The 20,072-nt window shown below is 39.8% G+C and overlaps 1 protein-coding gene and 2 non-coding genes across 3 annotated transcripts; all 3 read right to left on the bottom strand.

Annotated features, from left to right (window-relative positions):
- Positions 1–2,159: 2,159 nt before the first annotated feature.
- On the bottom strand, positions 2,160–4,417 carry COX7C (cytochrome c oxidase subunit 7C). Its single transcript, XM_054653395.2, has 3 exons — positions 4,244–4,417; positions 3,159–3,304; positions 2,160–2,248 (listed from the first exon to the last, which is right to left on the bottom strand). Exons 1-2 carry the CDS (start codon positions 4,316–4,318, stop codon positions 3,188–3,190), a joined length of 192 nt encoding a protein of 63 aa, XP_054509370.1. The 5' UTR covers positions 4,319–4,417; the 3' UTR covers positions 2,160–2,248; positions 3,159–3,187.
- On the bottom strand, positions 2,811–2,871 carry LOC129133759 (small nucleolar RNA Z39). Its single transcript, XR_008536045.1, has one exon. It is a non-coding gene; the product is annotated as a small nucleolar RNA Z39 (small nucleolar RNA).
- LOC129133758 (small nucleolar RNA Z39) lies at positions 4,032–4,094 on the bottom strand. The gene has a single exon (XR_008536044.1). It is a non-coding gene; the product is annotated as a small nucleolar RNA Z39 (small nucleolar RNA).
- Positions 4,418–20,072: the final 15,655 nt, after the last annotated feature.

The raw sequence follows: 20,072 nt of genomic DNA, 5'->3' as shown, positions 1-20,072 counted from the left end.
CAAACACCTGCTATTAATGACAGGAGCCACACCTCTCTCAATGACAACCTGTATTTTCCACCCAGGCAACCAAAACAACGCATTTCAGACTCTGCTTTACTGAGCAGTGATGAAATCACAGATAATCTAGGAGTAAAAAATGCCCTTGGGTAGGATGCAGACTGCCCCATTTTGCATTAACAGAAAGAGCAGCACAGATCTATTAACACATTTCTGCTGCAGGAGTGAAAACTTCTGGGATCCTAAGGGAACCAATTACCTAAGTCAGGCAGGGAACTTATGGACTTGGTAATTGTTGGGGCTCAAAAACTGCTGAAAACTGCCTGAGCACCTCATATAGGGGAACAGCCCAGTTCTAAAGGGACTAATTACAGCAGGAGAAACAGAGTTTGCCATGAGTGGAGAACACGAGTCCTCATTTTCTAACTCACAGCGTGCAGGTGTTTTATCAAAAACACAAATTAACAACTTCCTACACTCAAGGAACCTTGAATGAACTGACTGCATTAGTGAGGGCTGCAAAACTGTACCACGTTTTCTTTAAAAATGAAAGTAGTATCACATGACAAGCACAGGTTTATCAAAGTTTAAGACTAACATGGTGTGTTTAGTCAGCCCTCACAGGAAGCAGGGCTGATGCTGTTTCATTTTTGCATGACTTGTGCCGGCACACAAAAACTGGGATTATTTGGGGGTGGCAGCACAGAGGAGGCTCAGCTCCTCCATCCCCTCAGCCATGGATATGATGTAAAAATCAGCAGAGGAAAGGTTACAGGGTACTGTGCTCCACATGAGTGATTTCCTTACCCAAGCTGGTGGCAGGCTTGGAAACAGTTCAGGATTTAGAGGCATCTCATAAGTGGGAGCCCCCAGGACCTTCCTGCCCCTGAGTGTGATCCATCAGGATAACAACACTGTGAGGTGATTACAGTTTGAGAACACTTCTCAAGTATCTACCATTTCATCCAAAAATAATTGCTCCAAGTTTAATCACCCTGTGCTCAAAAGTATCTTTAGAAGGTTACAAGAAAAGGGGGTGGAATTCAGAAAGGGGACCTTGTCTTAAGGACAGTGAAGTAATGGGCTTCACACAGGGTGAACCTTCAGATGTGATGTGTGCTCCTTCCAAACACATCAGGGGTGGGAAATGGATTTGTAGAGAATTTTAAAAGTCTGATATAAAGTTCATACAGCATGTATTCGTATGTAAACTTTAAGATAAGAAATGTTGACTTGGAAATGTTATCGGGTAAGATATTGTTGAGAGAGAAGTGGAGCTAGAAATAAGTTTTAGAAGATGGCCTTAAAAACGAAAGTAGGTATTTTAGATAAATGGAATTATGAAATCTAACAATCAGGGATTCTAGAGTAAGGGGGAACAGTCATCAGCACTTTAGACTCACCCCAGAAGAAAGAAATGTGGCACCCAGGAGCTGTTCAGCTACAAGCACTGTGTTACAACTCCCACATACTTCTGCTGAGGGAGTTCGATGAGAAACTGGCATCCACACAGGTTAGAATGGCAAGAAAAGATTTCAAAACTTTGTGAACTGTTCACTTTGCAGATTCTGATGCTTCAAACCACATTGAATGCACTGTGCTGCAGCAGGAGGGTGTTTGAGTGGGGGGGGAAAGCAAACCAGAAAGGATCACAACTGGAAAGTACCAACAGAAAGCCATCAGTTCCTTCCAAACCCCTGGAAATCCACAGCAGGTTCAGATTTGGTAACTATGGAATATTACCAATATTTTTTCTTTTTGCCCACGTCACCCCCTGAGCCTGAAGCCTCATGAAACCTTTAGGGCAGAGGCCAAGTCCCTGCTCAGAGCTGATGCTACAGACATCAGGGAACAGCAGCTCTTCAGAACTGCCGAGCCTGGAAGGAAAGCCACAGAAAAGTGAAGTTAAAATTTCTGCAGCATGGATTATGGTGACAGGATACCCACTGCTATAAACTGTCCCAGGTCATTATTCCAAGCAGTAAAAGAAGTTCAGCCCATCCCTGTTCAGAAATGTGATTTTCCCCAGTCTGTTCTTATACATTATGACAATTAAGTGTTTAATTTAATGGCAATACACTGAAATTAGAAGGGGCTCTCAGTACACACCAGGTGTCAAAAGCACTTCAGGAGTTTCACAAAACACACAGGCCAAGGCCTTGGGGTTTAAGATTTTATTTAGAGACATCCAGCATGGGTTGCAGCTATCATATCCCCATTGAACGATGCTGTGCACAAGACTTCAACTCTGCAAGAAAAAGAAATGGAAGAAACTTAAGAGCCCTGTAATAAACATATGTTTTAATTTGAACTTTTGATTTATTTGAGGACTTTGCTTCTTCCACTGTCTGGTTTTGCATCAGAGGCCTCAGCTTGCATGATACCCCACAGTTCTAAATGCCCAACTTCAATACAAATCTAATTTTTGTTTTCTCCTCAGCTGAGGGGGGAATAAACATCAAACTGGCAAAGGAATTACTCAATTTGTTCCAATTATGAGATTCCAATGAGGACTGTTATTTCCTTTCAACAACTACCTGGGTCACTGAAGCTCCTGAAAAATATTCAGTTTCTCAGATTTCAGACAATACCAGGTTATTTCCAAAATGGAATCACCTTAAGACAAACTGAAGTGCCATGGCTGCACAGTCTGATGCTTTCTTTGCTAGGCTCATCAGCAAGCACCAATTAATTCCTGCTAATGACTTTACCTTAACCACACAGTAACCTGTGAATGATGTAGATGGTGAGACTGTTTTGACACAGGCTCGAGAAAATGTGATTTTTTCCCTCCCGAGAGCTTTATCTGGCACATCAGAAAGCGTTTACAGCATCACAGCTCCTCATCCTGCGGTGTCACACCACACGTGCCAGCGCCTCCCTCACCAGCTGCACCTCCTCACCCCCTCAGGGGAGGAAGCAGCCAGGAGCTGCAGGCAGAGAGGAGTGGCCCCTGGGGAGGCAAAGGTCACAAACCACCGAGTGCAGCAGCTCTGGGACACCAAACTTCCACCTGCTCGCTGTCTCAGCTACTGCAACGCAACTGCAGGCCCCAGCACTGCAGCACCCGGGCTGCAAAAGGCTGAGAACTGTGAAATTCCGAGCAGGACAGGCTCCCTAAAATCCACTGTGCTACGAAATCCAACCAAAGCAGTTACCCAGCTGGTGCAGCTGCAGCTTGATCCCTTCATTTCTTCAGGAGCTGGTGTCTGACGATGAAGAAAGGGGCACCAAATCCACTCCCAAAGAACACACACATCATCGCCAGCAGCCTCCACTTGTTGTCCACAGAGAATGGGAGGTTCTGGAGGGAAAAAAAGAGAGTTTTAGCCTTTGCAAACCAAGCATTAATTCCTTTCTAACCCATTTAGAAGTGGGTAACAATCTCAGAAAAAAACAAATAGGCAGTTTAAGAGCATTTTCATGATTTCTCAAGGAAAGAAACACAGTATTTAGGATAATAACATTCCTGTCTCTAGAGAGTACCTACAGGAAAGTTGGAGATGGATTCTTCATAAAGAATTACAGTGACAGCACAAGACAGAACAGATTCTAAGTGAAAGAGGAGAGAGTTCAGGTGGGTACTAGAAAGAAATTCTTCCCTGCGAGGGTGCTGAGCTCCTGGCACAGGGTGCCCAGAGCAGCTGGGGCTGCCCCTGGATCCCTGGCAGTGCCCCAGACCAGGCTGGACACTGGGGCTGGGAGCACCTGGGATGGTGGGAGAGGTCCCTGCCATGGCAGGGGGTGGAATAAAATGATCTTTAAGGGCCCTTTCCACCCAAACACTCCATGATTACAGCCTGCACGTGACCTCTGGAGGTCACTTCGTGCTCTCTTCTCCCCGTCCTGCCCAAGGTGAGGCCAGTTTGCTGCAGCTCTCATGCGGTCAATTACAAAAGTTCTGAGGATACACACCTACAGCCCCCCGAGTGTTCTGGTATTTCATTATCGTCACCGTGAAAAACTTCCTCGTATCAGTTATGCATATAAAATTAATCCTTCAGACCGAACGCTTGAGAAAACCGGCCAGGTACATCAGAAAGCGTTTACAGTATCATTGTTACCCCTCATACCGCAATGCTCATCATCTGTACCACCGCAGAGAAAGGCGCTGGGGTTCCACCCCCACACGAACCGCGCTGCTGTGCCTGCGCACCCCAAAGCCCACACACCACAGCCAGGCGCAGGGCAGCCACCAACCCCCACCCCGCAACCTTCAGAGGGCCAGGACGCTGCTGCCCACCTTCCCGGGTCCCTCCTCAACATGGCTGCGGCGGATGGCGGAGGTGGCGAAGCGGCGGACACCGGCGGACAGCATGATAGGAACAGGAGACAGCGGCCACTCGTCCGCCCTGCGCGACCTTCCTCAGGGTGGCGCGGCTGACGGGAGCCGGAACCGGAAGCGGGAAGGAGGAAGGGAGCGCCGTGAGCATGACGGGAGTTGTAGTTCCTGGCCGTCACGTGGCGCCAAACGGCGCCCTGCGATTGGTCGAGCCCCGCGCGCGCTCCCGGGAGTCCCGCTCGGCCCCGCCGACATTTTGTGGCGGCTGAGGGGGCGGCGGGAAATGGCGGGAGCGGGGCTGAGGGTGAACTGCGTTTTACGAGCTGCACTGGACCACTTTCAATTTAGAGCTCATGGTTCCCGCTAAATGGACGAAAAATTTAGTAACGGAATGGTTTATGTTGGAAAGGGCCATAAAGTTCTTCCGGTTTTTCGCTCCCCGCCCCCTGCGGGCAGGGACACCTTCTAGAATCCCAGGTGACTCCAAGCTTCAGTGTCCAGCCTGGCCTTGGGCACTGCCAGGGATGCAGGGATAGCCCCAGCTGCTCTGGGCACCCTGTGCTAGGGCCTGCCCACTCTGCCAGGGAGCAATTCCTCATTGCCAAGATCCCAGCCAGCCCTGCCCTCTCCTAGTCTGCATCCATTGCCTCTTCTGTCACTCCACGCTTTTCTTTTTTTTAAAAGCGTTCGTCTCTGTCACGATGGATGGTGGTGATTTGTACATGGCTTATTTATATGGTATCACTGACTTCAGTTACTATATTGCGGCCTATTTATACTTTATAATGAGAAGGAAAAGAAAGGACCCCCCCCCCCCCCCCCCCCCAGCACCCTTCACATTTGCCAAAGGAATAACAAAGTTACTTCCAGTATTATTGGTCTTCATCTGTTTTCTTCTATGGATTATTTTAAAGACAAACTTTTCCTTTTCCTTTTCAGGAAAAGTGTGATGCTGCTGTTTTATCTCAGTGTTGCAAGGAAGCAATTTTTTTTTTCATAGCCTTTCTGTGTGTTTATGTACTGTAAAAGGATAGAAAACCAGGATTTTTTTGCTCACCAAAGTAATGCTTTAATAAAAAAAGGTTAAAATGACTTTGAGAAGTGAGGCTTAATTACATAGGTTGGTGGTTTTTGACCACTAACAGCTCATACAGAACTCTAGGACACCTTTTGTCATTACTTGTGGATCTACTTGTGATTTCTTTACTTAGTTGTTTTTTAGATTTTTTTTTTCCTTTATTTAGATAGACTTTTATTTCTATTTGTCAGAATTCGCAATACTTCTTTCCCTCTCCATTTTCTAATTCTGAGGTCTATTAAAAGATGCTTTCCTACTCTTGGTAAACTCCATTGCTGCTCAGGCAGCCAGGCCTCTTCTCCCCCCCTGCTCCCCCTTTCTCAAGCATTTTCTAATTGGACTTTATGGCACGATAGTGCTCTGCAATCTGCTTTATCATCTTTATAACAAATGTTCTTGTTTTAATGTAGCTCTTCTCATCCTGCAGTGGATTTTATGGTGTTGCCGCAGAGGAGATGCTGAAGGGAGGCATAAAGATTCCTGTTACACAGTTGCATTAGCAGCAGCAGTTTAATCCTTGATGCTCCGCAGATGTTTTTCTTTGTAGGCAGAACTGGGGAATCTCTAGGTAAATATGATTATAGAGTGGTAGATACATAGAGTTGTTTTACAGCTGGAGAAATAGAGCTGAGCACTCAAATCTGTTCTCCTTTAAGGCATAAACTGGTACAAAGTAAGTGCTCGCCAGCCCCAGAAAGCCATGGGGGAGGAGTTTAGAGTATGGCATTGGTTGGAATTTTGGCAAAAGAATGAAAGATAATATCTTCTAAAGTGTTAGAAATATGATGTACCTTAATTATGGTGAAGCTAATCAGGTATCAGGGCAGATTTTTACAGGAAATGCCAAGTGCTGCACTCTGTGCCTGTATAAATAGGCACCTTAACTCACACACAAACTGTGGGAATTACAGAATTAATTACTGGGTGAAATTCCCTGGCCTGGGCCATGCATGGGATCAGAATGGGTGATTATCCTGGTACCTCCCAGCCTTTAAATCTATGAATCTTTGAATTTATGCTGCTTGTTCACATGCATCTTTTATGTCTGCAGTTTTTTCTTCCTTAAAAAAAAAAACTATTACTTTTTGCCAGGTTATCTTTTTCACCTTCAATAATTACATTTTGTTGCTGTGAATATGATTTGGTGATGAGTTCTTTCAGGTGCTGCTTTCTTACTCACTTTTCCCCACAAAATGTTTCTCTACTTGATCTTGACTCCAAAAAATACAAATAAGAAAAAAAACCACAGGTAGCTAAAGAAAATAATGCACAGGATCTGTCTTTTATGATCTTGATGAAAGAAAGAAGCTCAGAAAGCTTAGTGTATGTTTTACAAAATACACAGGGCCAGGCTTTGGGTGTTGAAACTGCCAATCACTGAGGTACAGTGAGAGAACCAACATAAAATCATACTGGCTTTTAAAATCCTCTTTTATGAGTAAGTAAACAGCTGTTTTTAAATGCTGAAATTGTGTATAGTCAAGTTGAGGTGTGTGTGCTTCACAAAAGCTTTTTAATAGTAAAAACTCCCTAAACTGTTTTGTTAGTGCCATGGGCAGAGGGCTCAGGAGACAAAATAACTCATTGGTGACACAAAAACATTGTTTTCCTACAGAAATTATCCTCTGTTTTTGCTGACAAAATAAATTATTTTGTCTAGCATTCAACTTAGGAATTAACCTCCCTTCAGTCATAAGGTCAGGTATTAACCATAAGATTAAGCAGTTGTTAAATGCTAAGTAATGAAAGAGAAAGGGTGAGTAGAAGCTGGAGAGACATTCTGTAATGGATATTAATTATATGTTTTTTAGCAAAACTTGGGTGAATTTCTCAGTTTCATTGCCTTGGTTTCAGAGAGTCCACCTAAGTCTCAGGCAGGTGAAGCAGAGTAGTAAAGGAATTATCCTGTGGAAGCAGTTAGACATTTCTTGCAGACATTGATAGTAACAAGATGCCATTGAAGGAGTCTGTTTGGAGAAGGAGCATCTTTTATTCTTTCAATACAGTTGTTGAAACCAGTCAAGCTTCCAAACGTGCGAGCCTTCCCTAAGGTGTGACACTGAGTTACTTTCAAAGGTAAATATGCACTGAAAATAGTATTTTCAGGGCACAGCTCAAAGGGCACTTTCCTCCCCCAGCTGTTCTTTGGACTGGATCATCTCACAGATCCAGTCCAGGGCGTAGGGGCACAGAGGCTCAACTGGCCCACAGGAAGGTGTGAAACAGTTGCAGCATTAAAAAGGTGGAAATGGATGCATAGAATCAGTGCTTTTCTTGGCAGCAACGTCAGTTTATATTGGCAGAGAGAGCTTGTCCAGCTGCAGCTTCACTGCAGAATACATTTATATTATTTGGTACTGGGGCATGAGAAAATTGTCACATGAGAAAAATAAAACTCTTTCCCGAGCCCCAGCTACTGCTAATGCCTTATTTTTTAATAAGTGCATTTATTAGTGCTATTTCCCAGCATCATTCATGAAGATATTCAAGATAAGGTGGTAGGTATTAAAATATTACTTAAGAAGATTTCAGTGTATCGTGATATGTTATGAACAAGAGAACAAAATAAGTAGAAGTTTTGCTTTGTACTATAATATCTTTAAGTGCAATCATCTTCCTGATGATCTACTGTTGTCATTTTGTCAGCCACCACTTCACAAATTGCCTTTAAGACTGTATAATTAACATTTTTAACCTTTTACAATTAACATGCTAACATAAGAGTTAACATACGCAGCTCAAATTATTGCTCTCAACCTGAATTAAAATACCATTATTTTTGCATCTGTTTTAAACCAAAAAGTGGGCCTGTACATCCCAATTTTGCTTGTTAACTCTGATTGTATAATTTGGTTTGTCATTAGGATTGTGAGGAGAAGTAACACAGTGCCTATGTAATTCACACTTTTAAGCCCTTATGAATATAAAAGTGCTGTAGGAACTTCTTTGCTGTGTCTCTGCTTTTGGTGTAATTTTTTTAGTGAAAAACACAGGTACTGTGAAAAGTTGAGCACAAATTTATAGGTTGAGTGTTGTTACTCATGAAAGCAGCTAAGCTAAGGATGTGCACAAAAATCACAGTTTTGGCAATCTACCTAGATAAATTTATTTTCACATCATGTGAAATAGTTCCAAAATTGCCCCTTCATGTAAGCAATTCCTTATGGAAGCAGAGTCTCATTTGTATGTACTATCAGTATTTCAGCAGCTGAAATAAGTGCCTAACAATAATATTTTACCCTCACAGAATTACTTTTTTCATTAGCCTATTGCAGCATTAATTAAATCTCCCAAAAGTCTGTTTAAAATATGTAAGGGAAGGTTGGTTACACAGAACCTATTCCAGAGGCTTCACAAGGATTTGCACTTGCACTTGCACAGTGAGTAAGAGCCACTTTGCATTATTTTGTCTTGTCTTTCTCTAAAATGGACTATGCAAAGCTCTGTATTTTTTTATCATAGACACCAAGACAGTTGGTTTGCAATTACAGCAAGCAGCATTATAATTACTTGCATTTTAAACTATCTCATTATAACAGCCATTGCTTGGTTGCTAAAGCTTGTGCTTGAAGGAGATCTTCTGTGTGTAGGAATATCTTAGGAGCCCTGAAATCACCATTTGTCCTTGCAGGTGTAATACTCAGTTTACTTGGTGGTAAAAGTAAAAAATTAGATGCCCTTAATTTTTCTGCCCTATTTATGCTTATTTTTTTCTATAGTTTGAAAAGTTTTTTTTTTAAATTTTTTTTTTCTTTTTTGGTTGTTTGTTTCGTTGTTTTTTTTTTTTTGTTTGTTTGTTTTTTTTTTTTTTTAACTCTTTTTATTGGTTTCTCCATCTGGAGGACTGCATGTGTTTCAAAATATGGGAGTAAAAAAGAGTCCTCCAAATGCAGTTATTCCAATATACGTATGGTATATATGATTCACATACTTGTCACACATTATGTCTTTCCCCTCCTTTTAATATATTCATGTTCCTGTATTATTTGTAATACCTATTATTTATAACATTTTCCACATCTGCCTTGTTTCTAGATGTTCACAGCTGTACATTTTATCACTCTGACTGAGGTAGGTGAAAGACTTGGATGTGTCTTTAAAAAAAATTAAAAATGGAGTTAAAAAAAAAAAGATCAATTTTTTTTGTCCCTTAATCTTGGAAAGAAATGCTAAGGGATGGATCCCCATTTAATAGAATCAGTGTTGTCAACAAGGTATTAATTGTTTCCAAACCCATGCTAGATATTGTGAATGTTTCCTAGAGAAATGTATTCTTAAAATAGGCTAAAATTTGTGACATATTAGGATAACCATAAATTAAACTCAGGCTGCTGAGTTTTGAAGCAGGTGTTTAACCTACCCAGTTTTATTTTTTTTTAACAACTTGAAAGAACAAATTTCACTCAAACTACCAAGTCAAGCAGTTGATGTACAATGAATTGGAAAGGGGTTTTTTGTGTAGACAACATGTCCAACTGTATGTGTAGTAAAGTGGTATGCTAAGATACCAAATTACTGTAATTTCCATGAAAAGGGGTGACCAAGCATAAGAACCAAAAATTGAGGAGCATTTACCTAGTGTAGTAACTGTTTTTTTTATTTTCAGTCATTGCAGGCATGCTCTGGGAAATTCCCAGTGCTGAGGCTTTCTGTGAGACAATGCCAAAAGAAATACAACAGTTAGAGAGAAATAAAGGTGGAGGGAGGAATGCTTTTCTCTTAGGTACTTTTCATGCAAAAAAATCACTTTTAACTATTGAAGATCAATTTGTCTTCCTCTATAACTTACTGTAAAATGAAATTATCCCTCTGTTTATTATTGTATTTTCACAATACACTTTCTGGACTGATGTTTCCAGCAACTTCTAGTTGGCCTAAGCACAAGCTCTCTGTACTATTACTTTCTCTCTCTAGTTATGGCAGATGGTTTAGCTGCTAAGCAAGTATTGCTGTAATTTTTCTTGTAAATATGTTGTTAGACTAGAAAATTCACTTGTGGCAACAGCTTTTAACTGTGTCTTTTACAACAAGGATGCCTGGAAGTGTGGTTACTGCTGACTTGCCATGATGAAAGAGCAGTAACTGATGTTTTTACAGTCCATTCTCAGGTACCATACACAGACATGCCAGTGTTGACAAGAGGTGAAATTGTGTAATTTCAATTTTGACATCAGTGAGGATATAAAAATGATTTATCATAGTTCTTGGAGCTCAAAGCTGGAACTTCTGAAGTTGCTGAAAGTAGCGAAGGTGCACAAATTCATGGGACTGGTGAGATGCATCCACAGGTCCTGAGGGAACTGGGTAATATTTCACCCTCTTGCAAATACATGACAAGAAACTATGAAAGTTTCTTATGATATTTTGATTCATTATTAACATTCCAGTTCAGTCTAGCTAAACTATTTTATTTACACATGAGCCTGTCAGTTCCTCCAGTCACCTGTTCACTGATTTCTTCTCCAGACTTGGTTTTTCAGAATGTTTTTGTAATATGCTGGTGAAATATAGTCTGTCACCTATCAGTGATCATTATAATGAAATATTAACTGTTTGAAATGTTGGATGTGAAGTCTGCTGGTGCCTCTAGTTTATATTCATTGTGCATCAACATTATCCCCTTGTTTATGAGGTCAACAAAGAGCCAACGCCTGCCACAGCACAGACACTTTTTATGTCAGGACTGGCTGCTTGGTCAGCACTCAGGCATGCTGAGAGTGCAGTGAATGTTTAGTCTTGGACTTTGTTATGTATTTTCTATGTAATTCAGGCTGCACTGACCCATTCACTTTTAAATATGAACTTAAAATGAAGTGACAGTGATGAGGACTCACATCATCTTCATGGTAAACACTAACAAGGTCACTCTGCTAGAAAGTCTAGGGTCAAGTTTTACCAGTCAAATGAGTAAGAGGAAATATTTTACTGACAAACTTCTCATAATGGGGTAACCAGAAGGTTTATTTTGTAGAGTGGCATTTTCAAATTGTTTGCAGCTACTGCCTTACCATAGGTTACTAAGTATCCAAAACAAAGTTTGTGCCGGGCTGCAAACTGCAAATGCTGAGTAACCACTATTTTTCCAAATGGCAGTCTCAATTTTTTTGCCCCACCATTTGGCAGTGGATCTGCTTCTGTGACATATCCAAACATTTTGGTGGAACATAAGCTGGATTTTGATAGTGTGTAGGTTCCTGTGCTGGAATGTTCTATGTGTGTGATCTCCTTCTCCACCTAAAACTGGATTTTTACAAACCAATACTGTTTGTTTGGTCCACTCTGAGACACCATGGGAGAATTTCCTGCTGAATCAGGTTTATGTGGCAAGGTTTTGGTAGTGGAGGGCTGCGGGATAAGGTCCTGAAATAGCCAGCCTGTGTTAGGAAAATTTAAATTTGCACTCCTTACCTTGGAAATCATGAACTTGATTCTCAAAAGCACTCCTTTTGGCTCCTCTCAAGTTGCCTAACTCCAAAATCCTTATTCAGGTCTTTGCTTGAACATTTTAAAAAATATTTTTATCAGCTTAATATTTGTTCCTGAGATTAAAAAAATCCTCTTAAATGTCTGGAGAAACACACTCATATTAGGTGGACTTACTGTCATTTTTAATCCTCTGTGGCTCCAAACTTTATCAGATGTTTGATGTATTTATCAAATACCTTGAAGAATTTCTTTTGCCCAAAAGGTTATCTTTTTTTTTCATGTCTCATCTTTGTCTTGTTCTATGTCTTGAAGAGATGTGTGCAAAACCTTCCCTGAAGAATTTGATAACTTCAGGAGCTTGTCACTGGGACTCAGCTCTCTCCTTTAAAATAGTTCATTTTATAAATGGCAATTCAATACATTTTATAAAAGGAAATCATTATCAACTAGACATGGGGATAGCAGTGGATTTTTTTTTCCCCCTACTGCACATACTCAATTGCTTCACGGAATTTCATTTCACAGTTGGAAACTTGACTTCTGACTAGAGCTGTATGATACTGCCAATTTTTGCTTTGACTATTCAAGTGTAAAAATAGCTAACTTTGCAAGAATACAGCATGTTTAATTCAGCTCAAGAGTGTCACGTTATTGTAGAGCAAGTGGTTCTTGTCTTTGAAAATAACCAGGCTGAAGTAATGGAAATGTGAAACAGAAAAATGTCATTTGCATAAACCTACTCAGGTTGAATCAAGGGTTATTTATTGCTTGTCTTAATTAGAAATTAAGAATATGAATGGCTAATTCTTATTTAAAATTACACAAAACTGAGCAGATTGATGGCCCATTGTACTTATTTGTTTCCTACTGTTCTGGTAGCACACAGCACAGTGAAATCTAGGTAAAAGTGTTCCCTTATGGTTCCTCAGAGCAGGGAACAGGGCTGGGACAGCAGGGACATGAATTTCATCCCCATCTGCAGGGGATGATGCCTTTGTATTGGAAGGACAAGCAGATGGCTGGGTACCTGTTGCTGAGTCTTGCTTGAAACTGCTTGTAGAACTTTTGAAACAGTTTTTCAGATAAATAGGCAGCATGGGTGGATTCGTTCTTGAAGATTCAGCTCTGTGAGTCAGAATTCAGGGACAGGCTGTAGGAATATGGGGCAAATACACAAAGTTTCTCTAAGAAACTCACTTCTCCCGCAGCTTTTACTGACATGCATAATGTCACACTTCAACTTCTCATACAAAATTTTTGTCACCAATCACACTTTCTCCTAGAGTATGCCTGAAGTGTGAGAATTGCACATGTAGGATGAGAACACTGAAGCTTCTTGTCTCTTGAGACTGAGGGTGCGTGCCGCAACTTCATCCCAGTTCTTGCCTCTGCTCTGTATTTCTGGGATTTCTTTCCAAAAATTTATTTCTTTCTTGGAAAATACTTGCAAGTCATATCACAAGAGCCAAAAGTTGTTCTGATCCTTATTCTTTTTCCTCAAATCTGAAGTCTCTTTCTGTCTCTTTGCAGATCCCTTGAGGCCTTTTAATCTGTGGATGTTTTACAGGATTGCCTTAAACTGCAGTTCTGTCTCTTGAGTATTTGATGCATGAACAGTTGTCACTGTCATATTTTCTGAAAAATCCCTTTGCCAGGATTTCTTCTCCTGGGAAGCTGAGAAGCCTCAGAGAAGAATGAAAACAATAATTATCTGATTCGCTGCTCCTGTGTTTTGCTGCTTTGGAATGTGGTTGGAGATTGTTTATCCAACAGGTGGTTGTTTGATTGGTTTCATGTGAATTGTTTTGACTTAATGACCAATCACTGTCCAGCTGTTTTAGGACTCTGGAAGCAGTCACAAGTTTTCATTGTCATTCTTTGTAACCTTGTCTGTATCCTTTCTCTATTCTTTAGTATAGTTTTAGTGTAGTATTCTTTTATATAATATAATACCATAAAATAATAAACTAGCCTTCTGAGAACATGGAGTGAGATTCTCAATTCCTCTTTCATCCTGGGGACCCAGCAAATACCACAAACAGTGATTTGGAGAGAAAGTTAGAAGGAAACAAAGGACTAGGGCTGAAAACAAATACATTAAGAAAGGATGTTTGGGAAAAGGTTGACGACCAGTGAAAAAAGATATGGGGGATTTGATGACATACCCATGAGTTAACAGCATCAGCTCTGTGTTCTGTGCCACCATATTCAGCAAGACTCTTTGGGGTTCAAGTGCATGATACTGGATTGTGCTCCAGGATGTGCTGAAGTGCATCCCAAGCTGGGATTGGCTTTACAAGTGAGCCCATGTTTTCATCTGATGCATCTGATTCGGTGTCTTGATAAAAGGAAGGCAGTAACACATCATTCCTTCATCACAGTTTCCAAAGGGCACGTGAATGTTATAAGGAAATATCTGTTAAATTTCTTGGAATTAGAAGTGACAATATAATAAACACTTTCAGTTTGTATTTACTGTGCCTCGTGTGATGTTTACTCTTTTGCCTCCTACTGAGACTATCATATTTGATGAGAGGATACATATGTTTTCACAGCTGTCATTCTCCTCTTTCAGTAAAATATTCAAGCAGCAAATTTTTGTCCTGGATGAGTTGTGCAGAGGCAGACTAGTGTTAGTATGTGATACATCATATATCCTACATGTCCACATCCTACATGTGATGATGACAATGTATACTTAAGACAGTTTTAGTTCTTAATTTTTTTTTTGACAGAATATTTTGTGCAAGTCCTTGTTCTCTTGAAATCTCTGTTAACTGTTCTTAACAACCCTAACATTCTCTGTAAATCTGCCTCCCTAATTTACCTTATGGACTTTGCGAAGGCATTTTATGACAATTTAGCTTTTTTTTTTTTTTTTTTCCAGAAGTTGTAGCCAAGATTACACAACTGTTGTTTGAGAGCTGGGCCTGGCTTCAAATCAGATGATCACCAAAGAAGATTGCATAGCCTTGTACTTTAAAGGAGATGTTAAATCACTTGCTCAGGAGTCCCACAGTGGCTTTAGCCTTAGGAAGCTTTTGTTGAGAATCATGTTCATTCCATGTAAAGCTAAAATATGGGCCATTTTCCAAGTTGTGCTTGAATTTATGGCAAGCAAAGAAAGATGAGTTGTGGAGACAAAGTCCAAATCTGAATGAAATCTGTGATTTAGATCTGAAGGGGTCAGCAGCAGGTCGTATCTATACTAATTTATTCTCTTTGATTGACAAAAAGAATGATCCTACTGTTTTTCTTGGTCTTGTGCCTGTGGCTGTGTGGTCTTTGGAAGAAACTCTTGTCAAAATCAGTGTTGCAGAGATTATCCAGCATTTGTCCACAGGAATTCTGCAGAAAATGCAGGTGCAAGGAGGGTTATGCTGCTGTTTAGTGCCTTTCCTAATATGTATTAGTCCTTCCTCTAAGTAAAAACTGCCCTCAACAATGTATTGTAGTGATTCTCTTTTCTGGAGAAATTGTGAATAAATAAATTTTAAAATCCCATGACAGTTTCTCTAAGCTGTGTGTCAGGGGTGCTGGCTATTTCTGTTTGTGTACAGACATTTTATAATCTTGTTAATTTGACGGAGGAAACTGAAATGATAGGTTATCAGAAGAAAATGAATTTTTCTTGTTTCTAGTCATTGGGTCTGCTTCTAGAGAAGGAGGAAAAGTCAATCTTTTATTTGTGTGCATGCAAAGAGAGATCTACAGGTTGTATTTGTTATGGTGCAGGGACATATGAGGAGTTTTTTTTTTTTTGATGGTCATGATAGTCTGACAGCAAAGCTATGTCCTGGTTATTCAGTGTAAGTACCTTAACTTCAGACCTCCAAAGGCACAGGGAATTTCTGAGATAATATTGGCATGAGACTTGTGCTTACCACCAGTTCTGCTGTGCATGACCTGAGCTCTCACTACAGAGGCACACAAAATGAATAAAGACATAAGTAACAAATAAAAAACCCTTTTTCTTAATAGGGAATATTTTGTTTTTATAATCTTCTTGTCCCAGAACATTGTGCCACAGGAAAATGTGATGACTACTGAAGAGCGTAGAGTTCTTATGCAATGTTGTATGAAGAGTTAAAGCTCACAGAACTAATCTAAAACTTACAAGTACCACAAACTTTCAAAATAACAATTTTGCATTGATTTCATTTTGACCAGGATTGTTCTGAAATTTGACTATCAATCAGTTTAACTACCAGAGTCAGATTCTATAAATTCTCCTTGTTAGTTTCAGGGTGATGTCTGAGACTACTTTAATTTGAGCCCTGGAAAGGATATCCTTTATTTACTGACTGGTATATTGGAATAAACTTGATTCAGTGAAGAATAACCTGTCAATTTTTTTTCCCCCTAAGCTTGCAGTGTGTGTGTAAGCTGGTCACTGCTTGGCTGTATCTGCAGTTCTAAGTTTTTTTACTGCTATTTCACTGTGTTTGCTCCAAGCCTTGGGTTTTTTGTGTAGGTCAGGAATCTGTGTCCCTGCTGCAGAATGCATTTTCCCTTACTCTGTGGCAAAAGGAGTGGGTTGGTTTCCTGCTTCTGATCCTGGTGTGGAGCCTGTCTCACTTGGCTTCAGCCTCAGTATGGTGCTAGTAGTTGTCCACATCTGCCTGGAGTGGTTAGGGGCATGGGAATGTTATGAAACAATCCAAAAGATAGATCAGAAAGCATGAGAAAGCAGAAGGAACTTCTTATATTCATGTGTGAGGGAATGGTAGATGAGGTGCTGTTTGGTGTGTATATAAACACGTATGGATACTGTATATATACACACTGTGTTTGGGTACAGCTATAAAAACATAAGCAGCTAGGAAAGCAACTTGGATATTTCCTGTCAGAACCTTTCTTTGTATGAAGGTGTTCCTTTGCTGAAACTGAAGCTAGAGAAATTCCCTGGGAAAATGTCTTAAATATCTCACCCAGACTTTCTTGCTGCTGCTTTATATTGTTTGCAATGAAATCGTGCGCCAATGTTTTAGAGAGCAGAGAATCTCAGAATCAGTGACTTCTTGCCCTCTGGCCTCTTCTTACCTTTACGGGGAAGAAATGAAAGATGAATGTTACATGACAGGATCTCCTTTAGTTTGGCTGAGTTCTGTTTTCCTTCAAGATAACTTATTTTTAAGGCCTGTAAAAATGTCTCTGCTTCACAGCCATGACAACCAGAAGAGAACAGACTTCCACCAGGACCTTGAGGGCAAGTACCAAGATCCTGTGGACCATCCCATGGCAGCTTATGGCAGAGCATTTTGAGAGCTGTTTTTCCCTGAGAAGTAGCAATACATGCACAACAACAGCAGGATTCTCAGTTTAGTTTCTGTTTGTTTGGAGTTTTGTTGTACTGGTTGGTTTTGTTTATTTGTTAATTTTTGTGGCTTGCGTTTCTTTAATCAAACACCAAAACTATAAGGGTTGTGCAAATAGTTTAAAGAGGAACATCTTATACAATGGTATATTTTCTCTTAAAAATATGTATTTTTGCCTTTCCACAAAAGATGGGCAGTGTGATTATTTTATGTCTGCAAAATACTTTCATCTTATTTTCTTACCCCTGAAGAGGTGTTCATTTCATTGTGAGTTTGAATTGTTACTGACTCTAGACAAGAGAAGTTGCTACATGTGTTATCTTCAGTCAGCTCTGTTTTCAGTAGGTTTTGCTCCTATGCTAACTGCAAATAGGAATACAGCCACAGAATAATATATATTATGTTAATAATTTTCTTTGTACCAAGCCAAAATCTGTTAGTTTCTTCTGTTTCCTAGGCTATATATTGATTTGGAGGACCAACAGAAGAGGCCAGGTCTGTATATGGAGCTCTTTTCTCAAGGCAGTTTCTCATAAAGGAGGAAGAAGGCAGTTTGTGAGGTTGGCCTTTACATATTAATGTCTTTTAGCATGTGAAGGAATTGGTCTGTGGTCTGTGCAGCTCCACCTGAAAACCTCAGCTCCTGTCACCATCAGCTGGAGCAGGGAATCCAAATCAGCTTTCCAAGAAACAAAGGGGGAAGTGAGGAAGGACTGAGGTGAATGTTAAAAAATTTAAATAGCAGCATCAGTTACAGTAGGCCTGTTACTGGTTAGGAGATGCTGACACAAAAGGCATGCTGGAAAGCAGGTGACCATAATGAGGGAATGGGTGAGGTGATCTCCCCCACTGCTGCAGCAGCAGCCAGAGAAAATCCATGCTGAAGGACCTCTGAAGGTCACCAATCCATCAAGAGCCAGCTAGCTTATAAATGGTGCTAACATTTCTATTGTGTGTGCAAATGTTGGAAATGTCAATTACTACAATGAGCACTGCAATTTACTTGTGCAAACTGATAAAACACAATAGGGAAGATCCAGTTAATATAATGGTTTCATTCAACCACCTAATGTAAAGGAGTCTTTCCACTCAAGATAGTGGTTGGATTAGGCACTTTCTCACACAGTGACAAAACAATAATATTAATTGCTGTAAGAAAGGTTTTCTTAGGTGAAATGAAATTTGAATTGTAGTAGTTGTAGGTTTCCTTTAAATATTTTAATACCTAATAAATATTCCAGCAACAATGTAGATGAATTTTAACAGAGTGTCTTGCTGGTACTACTCATGCTAATTTGCAAGATTTACAGCAATTACCATTCCTGAAAGCTAAAAAATAGTGAGTTATTTCATCAACACATAGAACAAGGCCTTAGAAAACATTTAACGGGACTCTTTTAAAATGAAATATTTGGCTCAGATATAATTTGGGATGGATAAAAAAATTAAAGTGCACTGTCATTCCTGACATTCATAAAAATAAATCATTGTGTATTGTTTCCCTCTCTTTATTTCTGAATACAGATCAGTATGAAAGAAACTAGATACTGTCATTCTCTTCTTCCTGAGGGTGTTGGGAGTTTGGTGTGTGCACATCCAAGTAGCTAATTAACCCTGGAACCCAAGAAACCTCTTTCATAAGTTTATGTTCGAAAAACAAGGAAGATTAGTCTCTTAAGAAATGAAAACTTTTTGTAAAAAACATATTAAGAAATTTAATTCATTTTGTATTGCTTTTCTCTGTACATTCCTTAAGCTATTTAATCTGCAGCTACTCCAGCAGTATCATATATGTAGGTATATTTTTTATTTTTATATAGATATATTTTTTCTTTTAAAGGGGAGGCAGAGGGATAGCACATGAGAAGGAGTTCATGGTGTCTCAGTTCAGAGTTAAAAACTAGATGGTAGTGAAATCAGTGAGAGAAGAATCTGTTGATTACTGAGAAAAGTCCTACTTACCACCAATATTTGTCTGAAGGTTCCTTTAGAGGATTTAAGTAAAAGAATTTGTGTGTCCACTTCCCTCCCACTGATGCTTATTCTCCTGTTCAGTTTATGTGTACACCCATACATGTCTTTTCACATCGTATGGTACTGGGTAAATATTGCTTTATTTCCCATCTCACTTAGGGATTTTGTACTGACCACAGTAGGACTCTAATTCACAATATTTTTCTTAAATTGGAAATCTATGTTTTTTAATTTGGTATCAAGCCTCTGACATTCTATACTACCACACAAACTGTACCATACAAAGTGGTGCCCTATAGAAACATTTTGAAGATCAACAGGGAAAAAACTCTTGATAGTGCTTCATGAGCTGGAAGCTTCTTGTTAAATAAATTTGTGTCTTTAGAAGATACAGAAGAGCTCTCTAAACTACTCTCAGTATAAATCTATATAAGTTGAGTAGTCTTTGCTGAAATTAGGTTTGTGGTTTTCCACATCTAAAATGTTCTTTAATCATTTTAAGTTCAGATAGGGAATTAAAAATATAAAATGTAGTATCCTAGTTCCCACAATTAAAAAGGAGGAAACAGATGAAAAGTGACAGTGTAGATTAAGCCATACACACATACATGATGCAGTGTGTGATATGTAGCTGTACTTCTGCAAATGTAAGGATAAAAGTGATAAAATTTATATCAGCCCCTGACTATGGTCATGGGAATAGTTTAGTTGCATACTTTAGCTATTTTTTTCTTCAAGTGTTCAAGAAACATGTTTTAAGCTGCCCAGCATCAATTTCACACCATGTCAGAAAAGAAATTGCATGTTTTTGTTAAAATTATGTCTTTTTAATAGGAATATACTGATAAATATATAGAAATTGCAACTGGTAAATGCATAAAATGTTCAGCAAGGCTGGGTAGAGAAGGGATTGCAGCCCTGGAGGAGCCCTGGGGATGCTGTGGGGCAGAGCATGGACCCCAAAGCCTGGGCTGGGCTGGGCCCAGAGCCCCGT

The sequence above is a fragment of the Agelaius phoeniceus genome, chromosome Z, assembly GCF_051311805.1.
Source record: "Agelaius phoeniceus isolate bAgePho1 chromosome Z, bAgePho1.hap1, whole genome shotgun sequence".
NCBI lineage: Eukaryota > Metazoa > Chordata > Aves > Passeriformes > Icteridae > Agelaius > Agelaius phoeniceus.
This window is presented reverse-complemented; position numbering and strand designations above follow the sequence as displayed.

What these genes read in the sequence shown, in the direction of transcription:
- COX7C (XM_054653395.2), bottom strand. Translation starts at nt 4,318, where the DNA reads ATGCTGTCCGCCGGTGTCCGCCGCTTCGCCACCTCCGCCATCCGCCGC. An exon ending in TTGAGGAGGGACCCGGGAAG is followed by an intron (nt 3,305 to 4,243) that starts GTGGGCAGCAGC and finishes TTTTCCCTCCAG; the next exon opens with AACCTCCCATTCTCTGTGGA.